General features: G+C 49.7%; 1 protein-coding gene across 3 annotated transcripts; it reads right to left on the bottom strand.

The window, feature by feature from the left end:
* Positions 1-278: 278 nt before the first annotated feature.
* ASL (argininosuccinate lyase) lies at positions 279-10,040 on the bottom strand. Of its 3 annotated transcripts, XM_060649127.2 has the most exons (17): positions 9,942-10,040; positions 9,676-9,730; positions 6,138-6,332; positions 5,685-5,768; positions 5,385-5,441; positions 5,144-5,241; positions 3,873-3,950; positions 3,698-3,775; positions 3,201-3,253; positions 2,793-2,855; positions 2,501-2,615; positions 2,243-2,327; positions 2,096-2,155; positions 1,741-1,824; positions 824-904; positions 571-677; positions 279-466 (listed from the first exon to the last, which is right to left on the bottom strand). In XM_060649127.2, the coding sequence occupies exons 2-17, from the start codon at positions 9,685-9,687 to the stop codon at positions 322-324; spliced, it is 1,395 nt and encodes a 464-aa protein (XP_060505110.1). In that variant the 5' UTR covers positions 9,688-9,730; positions 9,942-10,040; the 3' UTR covers positions 279-321. The 3 variants fall into 3 exon arrangements, with proteins under 3 accessions (XP_060505110.1, XP_060505111.1, XP_060505109.1); XM_060649128.1 differs by lacking the exon at positions 9,942-10,040 and having other exon boundaries at positions 6,138-6,399; positions 9,676-9,935; XM_060649126.1 differs by lacking the exon at positions 9,942-10,040 and having other exon boundaries at positions 9,676-9,935.
* Positions 10,041-18,752: the final 8,712 nt, after the last annotated feature.

Here is an 18,752-nt window from a genome sequence, read left to right as displayed (position 1 = left end):
TAACCAAGCCCATCAGGTGCCACCAAGGTTCCAAGGAGGCCAAGCCTCCCAAGACACCCTAGACGGGAGGTCACTGTGTTGTCCTGCGGTGAAGGGTGTGGGGCCCAAGCAGGGTAGGGGATCTAATGAGGACAATCCCCTCTCCTCTGTCCCCACCCGTGACTCTGTCATCCCTGCCTATTTTCTCCACTATCTTGATGGCCCCCGCTGCTCGCTCAGCAGACCCCTGGAAGCCTACTGCTGAGGGAGACAGGCTAGGCAGGACACGAGCAGCAGTCTCCTCTTGGGCCCACTTTATTTGGGAGCAGGGTGGGGAGAGCTCTAGGCCTGCTGGGCCCGCAGCAGTGCTCGCACCTGGCCGATCTGCCAGTCGACACTGGCACGCGCCGTGCCACCCAGGGCAGCATACTGTTCCACACTGTGGCCGTAGTCCCACACATGGCTCACGTCGCCTGAAAACAGAGGGCTGGGGGAAGGAGGAGGAGATGGGCCAGGGCCCAGCTGGGCCACCGGGGGCCTCAGGGGCCCAGGCCCACCTCCTGGGAGGCAGCAGAGGGAAGGGGGCTGTACCTGATGGTCTGTAGCTCCTTCAGCGACAGCTGGTTGAGGGCCACCCCCTTGGTCTCTGCCATGAACACAGCTTTCCCAGAGGCCTCGTGGGCCTGGCGGAATGGCATCTGGGGGAGCCAGGGCGAGGGCGGCACTGACTCGGCCTTCCTCTGCTCCCTGTTCTGTCCATGTCCTCCCCCATGACCCCCAGCCCCAGCCTGGGCAACACCCCCGTCTCCTGGCCCCACCCCCACCCCTGCCACTCCACACTTACCCCTTTGCGGACCAGATAGTAGGCGAGGTCAGTGGCCAGCATGTCAGGACTAAGAGCCCGTGCCATGTTCTCACGGTGAATCTGGGGGACGCCAGTGGTGGCGGTGGTGAGTTCTGGGGACCCTGGGTGGCGAAGCTGCCAGCCTCAGGCCCAAGGCCTACCACCACCCCCATTAGCCAGGATGTCCCCAGCCTTGGGCAGATCCACTCTGATCCAGCCTACTCTGCCCTCTCTGCTTGAGCCATTTTGTCATCACTATTGATAATGTTTCAGTGTGCTACTAGGGGTTGCCGGCCCTTTTTTGGAGTCCTTAGCTTTAGCACACATCAGAACCACCAGGGGGATGTATAAATCGCTGGGCCCTACCCCCAGAGTCTCGAATCCAGGAGGTCTGGCGTGGGACCTAGGATTGCATTTCTATTACATTCTCAGGTGCTGCTGAGGCTGCTGGTCCGGGACTACAGTTTGAGAAACATGGCTTTGAGACACATCCTGAACTGTTTAAGAATGAAATGATACGATGGGGATTTGCTTAAAAATAACGAGGTGGTAGGTAGTGGGTAAAGATAGCCAAAGCAAAAGCAGGCCATGAGTTGATTATTGTTGAAGCTGCACGTTAGTCCATAGGGGTTCATTATATGTTCTCTCAACTGCGCATCCTGAAATTTCCCATAGTAAGTGATGAAAAAAGAAATCTGGTCAGGCCAGTTGATGGGACCCCTGGAGTCTAACCCAGTTCCATTCTACTGTAGCTAGCATCTTTTGTCACTTCAGTGTTCCCAAGGGCAGGAACAAACACATACCCACCTCCCCCTGCCTCAGATCTCCTGGACACATCAACTCTCATCTCCTCTCAAGATGGCCTCCTGGCATGCCCATCCCAGAGTGTAGGGGCCGAGGGGGGGGTGGTGGCTTGCCTGCAGTGTAGAAATGACGCCAGTGGCCACTTGGAGGACGGCACTCATGGTGTCTGACACTTCAAATACGGCTTCCTTGTCCTCCTGGGAGGCACGTGGCAGGAAGTGAGAGCCCAGCAGCCTTGTCCCCCACCGAGGCATGCCCACTGCCTTCCACTGGGAACACTCAGCACCTCGTACAACCCACACCAGCAGGGAGGAGAGAGCTCTCAAGGGCAGTCAAGGGCTGGGTACATAGGACAGAAGGTGGCAATTCTGTGAACCCCTGCCTGGATGTGCCAGGGCCCTGAGAACTGGGATATGGTGTATGTGCAGCATGTGGATGGGCCCCTCATCCACAGCCCCAGCCTCGCACCTGTAGGTCCTTGTTGTAGGTGCTTGGAAGTCCCTTGAGTGTCATCAGGAGCCCAGCACACTGAAGGAAGAATGAGAAGCAGGAGGCTGGACCTCAGGACCCTCCGGGTCAGCCCAGAGCCTTGCCCCCACTCCCTGCCCTGCTCACCCGCCCAAACACGCGCCCCGCCTTGCTCCGGATCAGCTCCAAGCTGTCTGGGTTTTTCTTCTGGGGCATCAGGCTGCTTCCGGTGCTGGGGACAGAGATGCTGAGGCTGAAAGGGCTCCCCTGCCTCTTGGCTGGTGTGCTGGCTGGATCAGGGGATGTCCAGCAGCATGCAGTCCAGGTGTGCCCAGGGGGTGGCAGGGGGAGGAGGGAAGCCGTGTGCCAGGTGCAGAGCTGGGGTAGGGCAGGGCCCGGACTTACCTATAAGCATCTGAGAGCTGCACAAAGCTGAATTCCTTGGTGCCATAGAGGATGAGATCCTCAGCCATCCTGCTGAGGTGGGTCATGCACAGTGAAGCCCAGAACAGGAACTCAGCTTGTGGGAGGAAAGGGAGAGCAGGCCTTCTGGTCACCAGGCCTCTCTTGTTCCTCACTCAGTCTGGAGAATCCCCAGGTGGGACCAACTTGGGGTGGGAGGAGGCTAGAGGACAAATTAGAGCACAGTGCAGGGGACTGGCCCCAGGGGACAAGCGGGCTGGCCCCCAGGACTCACCCACAAAGTCTCGCTCACTGGTGGCATCCATGCTGTTGAGAGTGATGGCCCCAAAGTTCAGTTCTGGAGGACAGGGAAATGAGGAAGGCAATAGGGCTGGGCTGGAGGGAAAGAAGGGGCTTCCTCTACCCCAAACCAGGTTGCCCAGCCACCCCCTCCTTAAGACCCTTTCAGGGAGGAGAGTAGGGAGGGGCAGGATATGGGGGTTGGGTCCCAAGAAGGAAGCAAGAGCCCTGACTCTCCCCAGCACAATGCACCCTGGCCATAGGCCTTCTCTGGCCTCTCTAGCCTCAGTGTCCATAGGTAATAAATGCAGTTTTCAACCAGACTCCTGCCCTCTCCAAGTGTGTGTGGGACCTGGCAGGTGCTGAGGGGGATCTCCCTGGGGAGGAGGGGCAGGCACCTCACCTGCTTGGAGCAGCTCACGGTCCACGCCCAGAGGGTTGCCTGCAATGGCCCCACTGCAAAAATAGGCGATTCCGGGTGACCAGGGCTCCTGGCAGGCAGGCCCTGGCACATACACACTTGCACACCCAGAGCCAAGCCCTGGTTGTCAGGGCTGCCACCGAGTCAGTACGGGTGACAGAACACTTGTCCCCACGGCGGGGAAATGGTGGGCTGTGGGCAGCTGGACGGCTCTCTGGAACCTCTCTGGAGGTTAAGCTCTGACATACTCACTAGCCTGGTTGTCCTCATCTTAGAGAGAGCTGGGGGGGGGGGGGGGGTTCCATGCAGGGTTCCCTCCCTTCCACAGAGGAAGAACCCTGGACAGGGAAGCCAGTTACTTGCCTTTCTGTTCTCCTCTGTCTTTCCTGGTCCCTCCTCTTCTGTGGATCCCCAGGGACCATGTGACATACCAACCACTACCCCCAACTAGGCCCTCAGAGCACTGGGGCCTCACTCACCTCCCCAGGGGCAGGACGTTGACTCGCTTCTGTACCTCCAACAGCCTCTCAGAGTCTCTGGTCAGTGCCACGGCATGGCTGTAGGAAGGCAGGGGGCAAGAGGGTCAGGGCATCCTGGGCCCTCCTTTCCATCACAGCCCCTCCATGATGCCCCCCCACCCACCCACCCACCCACCTCAGGATCCAATGGCTCCAGCGAATGGGCTGAGCCCTCTGCAGGTGTGTATACCCTGGGAAGAGGACGTCACGTTCCCTGTGGGGGAAGAATAAGGGCAGGGCCTGAGGGGTACAGGAAGTTCAGGCAAGGACTGCCTGTGACACCTGGGACCCTGCAGGCCTGGCCCCTACAAGGAAAAGCAGGGCAAGCCTACCAAGGATCTGCCTGCACAAGAAAGCAAGGGATCTCCTGGGGACAAACACATCATAAAAGAAGCAGCCAGAAGTGGGGCGATCCAAGGACTAGGCCAGTGCCATGGGGCCTCCCAGGAGTAGGACTTTGGCTTAGGACCAAAGGTGATTAAGTCTTCAGCGCTGAGCAGAGGTGAAAGCAAAGGAGGAGACACATGGTGGGTACCCCGTGGCGGGGAGTCATGTTTGTGGGCACTCAAGAAGCTCCCAAGGACTCTAGAAGAGCCAGGGGCACTTTAAAGTGGGTAAGGCAGGGGCACACGGTTCTGGCTTATTTTTGTTTTTGATAAACAGTTTTACTGAGATATAATTCACATACAATTCACCCATTTAAACTTTACACCTTAGTGTACAACCACATCAACTTTAGAACATTTTCATCATCCCAAAGAAGAAATCTTGTAGTCATTAGCAGTCACTCCCTATTTCTCCCAGCACCCCCAGGGTGACGGTTCCTATGCCCTTGTTTTCCCCCAGGTGGTAAGGTCTGTGAAAAAGAGGTCACAGGGAGCTGGGAAAGAGGAAGGGTTAACCCTATCTCTGACACCAGGTAGGGCCTTCTCGGCAGCAAAGTAGCCAGGTCTGCAAGGAACAAAGCCAACGCCAAAGACATGAGGCCACAGAAGCCAAAGCTTGGGATGAGGCCATTGGGAAGCAGCTTTGGGGATGGGGGGGTGGAATGAGGACATAGGGCATAGGCAGGCTAAAGAGTGACCGTGGCTGCCCCAGGCACAGCCAGCCCCCTTCCTCAGGCTTCAGGGCACCTGCCTAGTGCCTTAGCCTCCTGCTTATGAAGCCGCAAAGAGTGAGCTCGCCCTGCCTGCTGAGCTTGGCTGGCATGAGAGTAGCAAAGAGCAAGAAATGCCCCCATTCCTGGCTGCTTGCCTCACTTAGTCTAGGAGTTCCAGGATGCCCATGAACCCCAGGCTCTCCGACCCTCTTCACCTCTGCCACCTAGATCTGCCTGTCTTAGGGGAGAGGAGCCCCTGGCTGCCCTCATGCCCCTCTCTGACACCTGGGTGTCCATGGGAGACTCACGCCTCTGCCCGGTCCACCATAGTTCTGATGAGCTCCCAGAGGAGGGCGGAAAGTTTAGAGCAGTTCTGTCGCATCCACAGCCTGAGGTCTGTGACCACCTGTGGGGAGGAGAAGGCAGCACTCAGGGAGACAGATGTGTTGCTTCGCTGGAACACCAGACCACTGCCGAGCCCCAAATCTGCCTCCTGGGTCCCCCAAGATTGGGAAGGCATGGGGCACGGGGCAGAAGAGCTAGCAGCACCTGGTCATTCCGACTTCGTCCCGTGTGCAGCTTCCCTGCAGTCTCACCGATGAGCTCCTGGGGGTGGAGGGAGGCACGGGGTCAGGGTCTGCCTGCTCGTGGCCCAGTGGGGTCAGCCCAGGCACGCCCTGGTTCCTCCCTCCCTACTCCTGGTCCCTGCCGTCTCTGCCCAGGCTGCCTGTTCTGGGGTCTGGCCTGCACTCTGCCAGTGATGAAAGGAACAGAATGATGGCGCTTATGCTCCAAGTGACCAAGGGCCAGGTGAAGAGGGGAGGCCAGGGGGACCTGAGGGGGTCGTACCTTCAGACGCCGCTCATTGGCCGTGTGAATATCTTCATCATTGGGGCTGAGTTTGAAGGTGCCCTGAGCCCACTCCTCGGCCACCTGTAGCAGATGGCAATGATCCCAGGGGCCAGGCATCCACAGTGAAAGGGCCCCATCCCTGGTTGCACTCCCACTCTGATCACTGACTGTCTCTGTATAGGAGCTGAGTCCTGGGGGTGCTCCACAGGAACAGTGAGTGCTCCACAGGGGGTGCAGTCACCGCCCCCAAGGGAGCAGCTCTGGCCCAGCCCTCCCTCCCCCATGAGCCACGGCATTAAAGGATGAAGAGAGACAGTTTAAAGGGCACCTCGACATTTAATCACAGGAAATGACGTGCATGGAGAGCACTGTAACCTGTGCTCAAGACTTGGTAGGGGCCTGGGACCACAGGGAGGAGCTCTAGGGTGGCCCTTAGGGTGGAGAGAGTACCTTGTCAAGTCCATGGAGTATCTGGTCCATCTCAGCCTTGGTGAGGAGCCCCGCCTTTTCCAGGCCCCGGCTGTAGGCCTTGCTGCCCTGCACATCCACCTCCCACAGGTGCCGGTCATAGGCAATGGATGAGTTGAACTTCTCCATGATGGGGTCCACTGCTCCCACAAACCGGCCACCCCATAGCTTCCCACTCTGGCCAGGAGAGCAGGAGCAGTTAGTGTCCTCCCCACCCTTGAGGACAGTGCCTCTCACAAAGGGCCTGCAGGAGAGTTATGAAGCCTGATGGCAGTGGGAACCAGCAGGCAGGGTTATTCTCGCTGGACAGACAAGGAAACTGAGGCTCAGAGAGGATCGGGAACTTGCCTGAAGTCACTCAGGGAGTCAGTGTGGGAATGTGGCTGGACACTGAACTTAGGATTCTTTCCTACCATGTGACACTTCGCTAAGGAAATGATGGCAGGGTACAAGACGCCCTGAGACCACAGCAGACTTTCTGGGACCTTTTGTCACTGACCAAGGGGAGAAGTCACTCTGGAGTCCAGAATCTGAATCCAGCTGATATTCCAGCGCTAACGATAAGAATCCTGGCTAACATGTAGTGCATTCTCACTGTGTTCCAGGCATAACTTTAATTGCTTGGCATGCGCGGACGGAAACTCTCTGAAGCAGGTACCAAGTGTATCCTTGGGGAACAAGGGGAAAAGCAAGGCACAGAGCAGTTACACGGCTTGCCCTTGCTGGGGGCGGTAGGGCCAGGACTGTGGCCCAGCTATCTGCAGCAGAATGCAGGCTCTAAACCCCACATTCCACCAGAGCTGCTCTGACAGCCCTGATACCCTGAACTTTTGTGGCAGGGACAGGCAAGAAGCACCTGAGGGGCCCCATCAGACTCAAATGACCAGCATCTCTTTACCACAGCTTGGGGTGGGGCCTAAGATCCCAACCCCCACCACTCCCTTGGAGAGCACCTCTGACACATTTGCTATCATTGGCTTTCTAGAAGGTCACTAGCTGACCTTCTGTCCCTCCGGGAGCCAAGGGCAGAGGGGTGGGACAGAGACACCTCTGTTTTGAAAGAGGGCATAGGCCACAGCATATGACAGATGGGGGAGGGGTACAGAACACATGGGAGCTGCTTTAGCTCCCAAAATGCCAAGGATTAGGAGAGTGTTCCCTGGGTGAAGGTAGGCATGTCACTTCTCTGCCAACTTTCCTGTGGAGGGGGAGTTTATAATGGCCTCTGGGGACCTATGTCCTCCTCTGTCCCCCTGCAATGTCCAGGACCTCTTCCAGCCACCTGATTGTGGGTATGTTATACAACCTCTCTAAGCCTTGGGATTACCGCTCTATAATATAAAGTCAAGAGTAGTACCTACCTGATAGACTTGTGAGTATTTCATTAGATTAAATTTACTAAACTCATACATAGCACAGTGCCTGGCACCCAGTAACCTCTCTTAGTAAGGGAGGGGCTGAGGGCCGCTAGAGCCAGGCGGTGCTTTAGAGCCACTCCTGGTTCTTGTGTGCACCATGGGGGCCTCCACTGTGCTCTGGCCCCAGACTGTGAGCTGACCTCCTCACTGCCCAGCAGCCTTGGCTGCCAGAGGACTCTGACCTGCAGCAGCAGCCTCCACCCCCCTCAACCTTTTGAGCCAGATCCATCCCTTACCCTCCAAGCCTAGATCTCCACAAAGCACCACGTGGGTCCCTGGTCCTGACTAGTGGGGCCAGCAGGCCAGGGCCAACCAGCCAGGACTGAGAGCCAGCCCACCCCCCTCAGCCGGGAACCTGGCACTGCCTCTTCCAGCAGGCCTCTGGACTCCCTGCCTGGGTTGTTAGTAATAACAACTACTTAACAAGTGGGGCTGCAGCCAAACCAATTAGTACCAACCCACGGGACGGCCTGGGGCCAGCAAAAGTCACCTGATGCTCTGGTCTCCTGAAGGCAGCCCACTCTGTATTGGGGCCAAGCTCCCACCCCACTGGCAGGCTTAAAAAGACCCCAGATGGAGGTCAGAATGAGGTGCCATCATTTGGGCTCTGAAGACGGGGTGGGGGGAGTGGGGGCGGTGGGGGGGGTAGGTGGGGTGGGTGGCGGGTGGGGTGGGGGGGAGAGGGCCTAATGTGCGGGGAGAGAGCACTCCTCTAAGCTAGGACACATCAGGGCCAGAGTGATACCTTTGGAGCAGGACTGCTTGAGGTTGGAATGAATGAGCAACAGCCAATTTAGAATGCACAAGGGAGGGGCCCCTGGGTGGCTCAGTCAGTTGAGCTTCGGCTCAGGTCATGATCTCATGTTCATGGGTTCGAGCCCCGCATCAGGCTCTGTGCTGACAGTTCAGAGCCTGGAGCCTGCTTTGGATTTTGTGTCTCCGTCTCTCTCTGCCCCTCCCCTGCTCGCACTCTGTCTCTCAAAAAATAAAATGAAACGTTAAAAAAAAAAAAAGACTGCACAAGGGAAATAACCTGTTGTTACTGTATCTTTAGCCACCATTTATTGAGCACCTACTATAGTCCAAAAACTTGGCCCTGTGCTAGGCATTCTACATATGCTATTACACCCTCCTATGAGGTGGGCTGGGAGATCAAGTGACTGCTTCAGAAACCAAATTTGTTTGCCTCCAAAGTCCAAGCCCTGATCCAGAAACTAGCAGGGCAGGCATTCTTATCCAGTCTATTCAAATGGGCAAACTGAGGCCTAGAGAGAGGAAGTGACTTGCTAGCTAATGAGGACCAAAAAGGACTGGAACCTAGATCTCTGGTTTCCCAGGCTCCAGGTTCCTTCATTGGCATCAAGCAAACAGCCCCTTTCACCTGAAGGGTTCAAAACAATGACCTCATGATCCAGTACCTTACAGAGGGAGGGGGAAATCTATTATTATTCCCATTTGCCAGATAAATCAACTGAGGCCCAAGGAAAAGAACTTGTACCTAGGACTCCTGCCACTCAGTGGTCAGGAAGAGAACCCAGGAGTCCTCTGGCTCTAAAGAGGAGAGGCCAATGAGACAGGAAGCCACCAGGCACTGGGGCCACTGGGGCCACAGGGCATGGTCCCCTACCTCCTGGTTCTTTCCACAAGCCAGAGTCATGTGGACTCTGCCAGGTAATGACAATTGCTACAACAGGAGAAGGGGCGCAGGGTGCGGACTGACAGAAGGACATCCGGAAAGCAGGAATGAAGAGGTGAGGAGGCTGAATCAGTGGGCAGCTCCTTTCTTGCCCCCTCGCCGGAAGCGCTGTCAGGCCAAGGCCACCTTCCCTAGCAGTGTGGGTTGGTGAATGCCACACAGGCCCCTGGGGAGCGGGGAGGGGGAGAATAGAAGTCCGCGCAAAGATCTTTCCCAGGCTCTAGCAAGTGCTCCAGGAGGAACCCACCGCCTGGAGCCAGAGGAGACAATTACCGGCAGGGTGGCCGGCGGCGCGTCCGACATAGGGAAATCCCGTGTGCAGGTCACGGGCCCTGGCTGGGTCCCAGAGCGCCCCTCCCCCTCGTTTGGAGACTCGGAGGACCTGGGTCCCCGAGGTCCCACTCACCTCCGATGCCATGTTGGGCGGTTCCTCGTCGTTCAGGAGCCTCGGTCGTCCGGGTCTGGAAGACAAGCCGGGACTGACGACCTCCTCCGACCCCTGGGTGGAGTCCCTCCGGCGGGGCGGGCTCTGGGCTCCGGCGCGGCGCTTGACCCAACGCAGCCCGTGGGGAGGCGGACGTGGGCAGTGCCTAGGGCGCGCGCCACGGTCCTCGGCGTCCTCCGCTCCGCCCGCCGCGCGCGTCCCTCCCGTCCCGCCTGCTCGGCACTCACCACCTCCTGGCCGCGCGGTCACCCTCTAGCCAGCCACCTGGCGGGGTTTTTCTGGCCCAAGGAGCGTCAGCCCCTGCTCGGCCCTTGCCCGCCTCCTGGCGGCGGCCGCACCAATCCCAGGCGGCCTGGCGAGGTGGGCGTTGCCTCCACCCTCCAATACCGGCTGTGGGCGGAGCCTTCTCCGGAGTCACTTGGGGTAGAGCGGCCCCCAGGGCGGGGTAGGGGCAGTGAGGGTGGTGCCCGAGCGACAGCGCTGAGGGCAACAAACTGTGCCAGGCGTTGGAGACAGTGGGCTAGGCCTAGCAGGCTCACAGGATACATAAGGTGAAAAGGCCTGCCCGATCATTCATTCATTCAACAAACACGTGCCTGGCACCTCAACTCGTTGGGCCAGGTAGAGTTAGACCCTGAAGAAAAAGAAATACCTGCCTCAAGAAGCCCTGACAAAGCTTGGACAGGTGTTCTGGGAGCATTTAAGGCAGCGTGGAAAGGGTGTCTACTTGGGGTTCTCAGGGAAGATTTCCTTGATCTGATCAACTATTCAACAGAAACAACAAGCTGGCTTCTAGGCGCTGGTGGCACAGCATCCAACTTCTGCCCTGCAATGGCTTCTGGTGATGTCCCCTGAGTTGGGTCTTGGAAGAGGAGAGTTAGCTCCCCAAAGAAGAGGATTAGAAGTTTCCCTGCAACGAGAGTAGCCTGGGCAAAGCCTGGGAGGCCAGAATGTGAATAGCCTGCTTGGAGAACAGGAAGCGGTCAGAGTGGCTATAACAAAGGGACAGGAGTGGGGTGGGCAGGAGCGGTGGGAAGTAGGTTGGGGCAAGATTACGAAAGGCTCTGAATGTCAAGAGAGACAATTTGGTCTCGGTCCTGTAGATCATAGAAACCAACGGATTGGAATCACTTGCAGTTCCTAGAATGTATCAGGCTGTTTCAAGCCTTCTTAAATGCTCTTTCTTCTGCTTGGAATGCCCTTCCTCCACTGTCTGACTATTTCCCATTTATTCATTGGTATTCTAGCCAAGCATCATCAATGTCATCAATGTCAGGGAGATTCCCAGATGACCCAGATATCCAGCTCTGTGGTCACACTGGATCCTATAGGTGCATCTAGTAGTCTTTCCCTAAATTGGGAGCACTGTAGTTGTGAGTTCTGGGTCTTCTTCCCTACCCCACTGAGAGCTCCTTGGAAGCAAGGCCTCATCCCCTTTATCCCTGTGACCCCCCAGCCATTTCCTGTCTTCTCCCACAGAAGTCCCATAACTGGGCTGCATCAGGCCACAGGTGGACAGAGATGTGGAAGCCCGTGAAACCAGCTCTGAGCCACGTGGTCCTCTAAACTGCAACAGCATTGTGGCAAGTCCCTGGGATCTACCTGCTGGGGTCTGAGGCCTGACATAGCTTCCTGGGAGGCCAAGTGTGAAAGCCAGCAGTACTCTGCAAACATGAGCTCACATCCCTGAATATCAGGCAACACGCAGGGACCAACGCTCTGGCAAATGAACTGAGGCTGGAAAGGGAGTCAGGGAAGACATCTGGGAGCAGGGCTATAAACACAATGCATAACACAGGTAGTACTGTAACTATAACACCTAACACAGTGGCTCAACTGGTGCCAGACTGTGCTAAAGCCTTTACACGATCGATCTTCCTTCACAACAGTCCTGTTTATAGATGGAGAGGCTGAAGCTGCAAAGGGTTAGGGATTAGTGGACATGCCCCATGGCAACCAGTTAGAAGGAGACAGTCTGGCTGCCCACACATGACAGAAGAGAGACTGTGACCCCAGGTTTGCTTGCAGCAAATAGCAAGCTTGTCCTGTGTGGAGGTCCCTGCAGGGTTGGGGAAGGGAACTCAGAAGGAGGAAGACAAAGAGGTAGCATGAAGGCTTGTGAAGAAAAAAACCCAGACGAATCAAAAGAGTCTGCAGCTAAAACCCTGACAGTAGACACTAAAGTGGGCATGACCCTTTATATGGAGGAAATGTCCTTGGCACTTAGGACTCATGAGAGCAGAGCAGCCAAGTTCTCTTAGAAAAAGCTGAGATCCCCGAACAAAACCTCGGGGAGCCTGAGAGAGGCTCAGAGAAATGTGCCTGCCAGTGGCCAGTCTATAATCAGCTCAGAGAAGATGGATAGGAAGGACAGGTCCTCTCTAACCACCAAGAGGCCTTCATCTGCTACCTGTAGTCCATAGAGAGGTCAGACAAGGGATCTGAAGAGTGACTATCTCAGACTTTCAAGAGACAACATTCAGTCCATACAATAGTCTAGCCACTCCTGCCCCAAGTAGGCCGTTTAGGGGACCCTAAGGTTGGTGTAGGAGCATGACTAGAAGGAAGACTGGGCCTTGGGTCATGGTGGAAATCAGTTGCAAGAGCCATATTCTTGGGGGCCTCTTTGATGACCAGCAGACTCAGCTTCCCTTCAGACTTCCAGAGTGTGGCTGCTAGAGTTTGGGAACCGGGTGAGTCCATTCCAAGGGAATTGCTAGGGTTGCCTAATCCTATAATGCAACAGAAATGGTAACTGAGATTGGATCAAATTCTCAAGCCTTAATAAATGAAGCCTCACAAATTCACTGCCAGAAGACCCAGACTAAAAGAAAGGCTAAGGGAGTTCTTCATGCTGAAGGGAAATGACTTAAGATGAAAGCTTGGGTCTACAGGAAGGAATAAAAAGCACCAGAAGGGGCATCTGGGTGGCTCAGTGGGTTAAGTGCCCGACTCTTGATCTCAGCTCAGGTCTTCATCTCAGGAAAGCCCCACATTGGGCTCCATGCTTAGCATGAAGCCTACTTAGAAAATAAACAAACAAACAAACACCAGAAAGAGCAACTATGTATTGGAGACTTTATTCACTCTTCTTAATTTCCTTAAAGACAAATGAGTAGGGGAGCCTGGTTGGCTCAGTTGGTAGAGCATGCAACTCTTGATCTCAGGGTGTGAGTTGGATCCCCATATTGGGTGTAGAGATTACTTAAAAATAAAATATTTAAAAAATAAAGACAAATAACTATTAAACTAAAAATAATAGCAATGTATTGTTAGTTTTATAGCAAAGTGGAAGAGGATACTAATGGAATTATACTGTTGTAAGGTGGTTATGTTATACATGAAAAGATATACTAATATCAATTCTGGGCAAACTGGAGTAAGTTAAGGATTCATAATGTAATCCTTAGAGCAACCACCAAAAAAAGATACATCTAAAAACCTAAAAGATGAGATAAAATGGAATATTAAAATATTCTTGATCCAAAGGAAGTCAAGAATAAAGGAAACAAATACAGATAGAAAAAAATAAGATAATAGACTTACACAACTGTATTAATAATTACATTAAGTGTAAATGGGTTAAACACTTCAATTAAAGGCAGAGATAAAAGGCAGAATGCATTTAAAAAAGTAAGATCCGGGGCACCTGGGTGGCTCAGTCGGTTAAGCGTCCGACTTCGGCTCAGGTCATGATCTCACGGTCCGTGAGTTCAAGCCCCGCATCGGGCTCTGTGCTGACAGCTCAGAGCCTGGAGCCTGTTTCGGATTCTGTGTCTCCCTCTCTCTCTGCCCCTCCCCTGTTCATGCTCTGTCTCTCTCCGTCTCAAAAATAAATAAACGTTAAAAAAAAAAAATTAAAAAAAAAAAAAGTAAGATCCAACTGTCTGCTGCGTACCAAAAAAATCACTTAAAACATAAAGACGTAGACATAAAGACATAAAAGGGATGGAAAAGATATACCATTTAAGCACTAATCATAATAAATCTGGAATAGCTGTATCCATATCAGACAAAGTAAACTTTAAGGCAAAAAATATTACCAGAGATAAAGAGGGTCATTATATAATGATAAAAGTATCAATTAATCATTAAGTATTAACAATCCTAAATGAGTATGTTCCTAAAAACACAGCTTCAAATTATATGAAGCAAAGATTAAGGATAAATAAATAACTCCAAAATTATAATGGGAGATGTTAACATCCCTATCTCTATAATTGACAGAACCGGTATCAGAAAAATCAGGAAAGATATCAGTGATCTAAACAAAATTATCAAGTAACATGACCTAATTAACGTTTATAGAACATGCCACCCAACAATGGCAAAATAAATTATTGGTGCCCTTTGGAAGCAGCAGAATGATGATGATAATTTTTGTATGCTAAAAATGACCCTTAAAAATATATTACAGTATAAATATATACTATGGAATATAACTCAAGGTATAAAAATAAATGAACTATTGATACATGCAATGACTTTGCTGAATTGCCAGGATATTATTCTTAGGGGGAAAAAAAGTCAGTCCCAAAAGGTTACATGTTGTATGATTCTACTGATACAACATTATTGAAATGATGAAATTTTAGAAATGGAGAACAGAGTAGCAGTTGCCAGGGGTCAGGGATGGTGGGGAAGTGGTTATATAAGGACAACATGAGGAATCATTATGGTGTTGGGACTTTCAGTAACTTAACTTTGTGATGGGTACATGAGCGTACACAGGTGATTAAATTGTGTAGAACTTAATACATATATAGGCACACACATAAAAAGAGTACAAGTAAAATAGGGAAATCTGAGTAAGATCATTGGATTATATTAATGTCAATATCCCAGTTGTGATATACTATAGTTTTGCAAAATGTTACCACTAGAGGAAACTGAGCAGAGTGTAAAGGGATATTTCTGATCATTTATTACAACTGCATATGAATCTAAAATTATCTCAAGAAAAATTTCAATAAGAATATATTACAAAATCCATTCACATTCACTTTAGAAAATACCTACAATAGATAATGACATGAGGTTATGTGTGGTGTTTTTTTTTATGTTTATTTATTTATTTTGAGAGAGAGAGAATGAGCAGGAGGAGGGGCAGAGAGAGGGAGAGAGAGAATCCCAAGCAGGCCCGATGTCAGGCTCAATCTCACAATGGTGAGATCATGACCTGAACTGAAATCAAGAGTCCGATGCTTAACTGACTGAGCCACCCCACCACCCCTAAAATCTAAAAACTTTTTAAAACATAACCTCAGGACACATGTCATGAGTTCAAACTCCACATGGGGCTCTGAGCTGACAGTGTGGATCCTGCTTGGGATTCTTCCTCTCTCTCTGCCCCTCCCCACTTGCACTCTCTCTGTCTCTCAAGATAAATAAATAAAAACTTTAAAAAAAAAACTTCTAATCTTTTAGAGATACATACTGAAGAATTGTCAGGTGAAATGATTTATCTGGGATTTATTTTAAAATGCTCCAACAATAAAAAGTAGTGAAGTTGGTAAGATATAAGATTTGCAAAATGTCAATAGCTGTTCAAGTGAGTATTTTTGAAAATTTCCAAGTGTTGGGCACCTAGGTGGCTCAGTCATTAAACATCTGACTTCGTCTCAGCTCATGATCTCGCAGGTTCATAAGTTCAAGTCCCACATCAGGTGAGCTTGAGCCCTGAATTGGGTGACCACCAGGGCTGTTTCAGGTAAAACACAAGCCCCACTTCAGGTGAGCCCTGCTCGCGCTCTCTCTCTCTCTCTCTCTCTCTTCCCCTTACTCACCTGCGCCCTCTCTCTCTCCCAAAACAAAACAAAACTTGTTAAAATGTTTAAAAGTGTTTTAAAAAAATGCTCACAATCCCACCGTTAAAACCCTAATGGACCTGGATATACACAAAGGTATTTGTGTATATATATATATATATTATATATATATATATATATATAATATATATATATATAATACACATATATAGTGTATATATTAGCTTTATTGAGATGTAACTGATATACAATAATACAAAAATATTTAAAGTGTACAATTTGATGTGTTTTGACATATACTTACACCCATGAAATTAACCATAATCAAGGTAGTGAATGTATCCATCATACCCAAAAGGATGCTTATACCTCTTTATAATCCCTTCCTCTTGCCTCTCCCCCATCCATAACTGAGAAACCACTGATCTGCTTTTTGCAATCATATTAGTTAGCATTCTCCTGATCTATCTATCTAATCTGTTTCTGTCTGGCTTTTCTCACTCAGCATAATTATTTTGAGATTTATCCATGTTATTACATGTATCAATAGCTCAATTCTTTTTATTCCGTTGTATGGATATGCCCCAGTTTGTTTATCTGATGTCTGTTGGTGGACATTTAAGTTGCTTCCAATTTTTAGCTATTACAAATAAAACATGCACGTACAGGGGCGCCTGGGTGGCTCAGTTGGTTAAGTGCACGACTCTTGATTTCAGCTCTGGTCATGATCTCAAGTTTGTGAGTTCCAGCTCTGAATCGGGCTCTGTGCTGACAGTGAGGAACCTACTTGGGATCCCCTCCCTCCCTCTCTCTACCCTTCCCCAGCTTGTGGTCTCTCTTTCTTTTAAAATAAATAAATAAAACTTAAAAAACGCATGGCAATTCTATGCACATATGCTTTCATTTCCTTTGGATAAATACCTATGAGTGGGATGTCTGGACCATATGGTAGGTGTATGTTTAATTTTTAGGGACTTACCAAATAGTTTTGAAAAGTGTCATACAGGTGTAGTTTTCCCACCAGCAGTATATGAGAGTTTCAGTTCTGAACATCCTTGTCAACACTTCAAATGGTCAGTCTTTTAACGTTAGTCACTCTTATGGGTGCAATAGTATGTTTCATTAATGCTTTAATTTGCATTTCCCTAATGACTAATGCTGAGCATCTTTTCATGTGGTTATTTGCCATCCAAGTATTATCTTCTTTGGTGAGGCACTATCTTGTTTTTTCTTTGTTTTAACAGCATTTTTCTTGGAGCAAAAGTTTTTAATTTTGATGATACAAGTCCCTTATCAGATGTATGATATATGATCTGCAAATATTTTCTTCCTATTCTTTAGATTGTCTTTTCACTTTCTTGTTCGTATTGTTTGTAGCAGAAATGTTTTTAATCTTGATGAAGTTCAATTTATCCATTTTCTTCTTTTGTTGCTTGCACTTTTGGTGTCATATCTTAGAAAATATTACCTAACTCAGTCATGAAGAGTTACTTTGTTAATTTTCAGTTAAAATTTTCTGTATGGTGTGAGTTAGGCATCCAATTTTATTATTTTGCATGTGAATATGCAGGGTTTTTTGTACCATTTGTTGAAAAAAACTATTGTTTTCTCCCCTTGAATTATCTCGACGCTCTGGTCAAAAATCAATTGACCTAAATGTAAGGCTTTATTTCTGGATACTCCATTCTACCCCATTGACCTGTATGTCTACTTTATGCCAGTACCATACTATCTTGATTAATGTAGTGCCGTGGCAAGTGTTGAAATTGGAAACTGAGTTTTCGAACTTTTTTCTTCCTTTTCAAGATTGTTTTGGCCATGCTGGGTCCCTTGTATCCTCATATGAATATTATAATTAACTTGTCAATTGCTGCAAAAAAAGGTCAGTAGGGATTTTGATAATGACGTATTAAGTCTGTAGATCAATTTGGAGAGTACTGATATTTTAACAATATTAAGTCTTCCAGTCATGAACACAGGATGTTTCTAATTTAATAAGATCTTATTTAATTTCCTTCAGTAATATTTTGTAATTTTCGGGGCACAAGTTTTGCACTACTTTTAATAAATTCATTCCCAACTCTTTTATTCTTTTTGATGTATTATAAATGGAATTGTTTTTCTTAATTTCATTTCCCAACTGTTCACTGTTAATATATAGAAATACAATTGATTTCTATATATTGATCTTGTATCTCAAAATCTGTCGAATATTTTTATCCAGCAGTTTTTTAGTGGATTCCTTATGATTTTCTACATACAATGTCATGTCATCTGTTAATAAATAGTTTTGCTTCTTCCTTTCCAAACTGAATACATTTTTTTTTTTTTTTTGCCTAATTGCTCTGACTAGTCCCTCCAGTACAATTTTTTTAAATGTTTATTTACTTTTGAGAGAGACAGAGACAAGAGAGACAGAGCACAAGCAGGGGAGGGGCAGAGAGAGAGAGGGAGACACAGAATCCAAAGCAGGCTCCAGGCTCTGAGCTATCAGCACAGAGCTGGATGTGGGGCTCTAACTCAGGAACCATGAGTTCATGACCTGAGCCAAAGTCAGAAGCTTAACTGACTGAGCCACCAGGGTGCCCCCCTCCAGTACAATTTTAAATAGAAGTGATGAGAGTGGACATCTTCATTTTGTTCCTGATCTTAGGAGGAAAGCATCCAGTCTTCTACCACTAAGTATGGTGTTAGATGTAGGTATATTCATTTCCTAGCATGGCCATAAGAAAGTACCACAAACTGTCATGGCTTGAAATAACAGAAGTTTATTCTCTCACAGTTCTGAAGTCCAGAGTTTGGAATGAAGGTGCCGGCATGGCCATGCTTCTTCTGAAGGCTCTAGGGAAGAAGCCTTCTTTGCCTCTTCCCAGCTTCTGGTGATTCCGGCCAATCCTTGGCATTCTTTGACTTGTAGTTGCACCATTCTGATCTCTGCCTCCATCTTTACATGCCCTTCTTTCCAATGTCTCTTCTACATCTTTGTATCCAAATCTCCCTCTCCTTTTCTCTTAGAAAAATACCAGTCATTGGATTTAGGGCCCGCCCTAATCCATTATGACCTCATTTTCACTTGAGTACAATGCAAAGATCCGATTTCCAAATAAGGTCATATTCACAGGTCCTAGGGGGGCTGGGACTTGAATATATTTTTCCAGGGGGATGGGTGGTGGTGGCATAATTCCATCCACTACAGTCAGGTTTTCATAGATCCCGTTTTCTCAGGTTCAGAAAGTTCCCTCCTATCCCTACTTCATGGTTATTTTTCTT

Source organism: Panthera onca, chromosome E3 (assembly GCF_046562875.1).
Source record: "Panthera onca isolate mPanOnc1 chromosome E3, mPanOnc1 haplotype 2, whole genome shotgun sequence".
NCBI classification, from domain to species: Eukaryota; Metazoa; Chordata; class Mammalia; order Carnivora; family Felidae; genus Panthera; species Panthera onca.
Note: the sequence above shows the minus strand (reverse complement) of the source record. Positions and strands in the feature narration are given on the sequence as shown.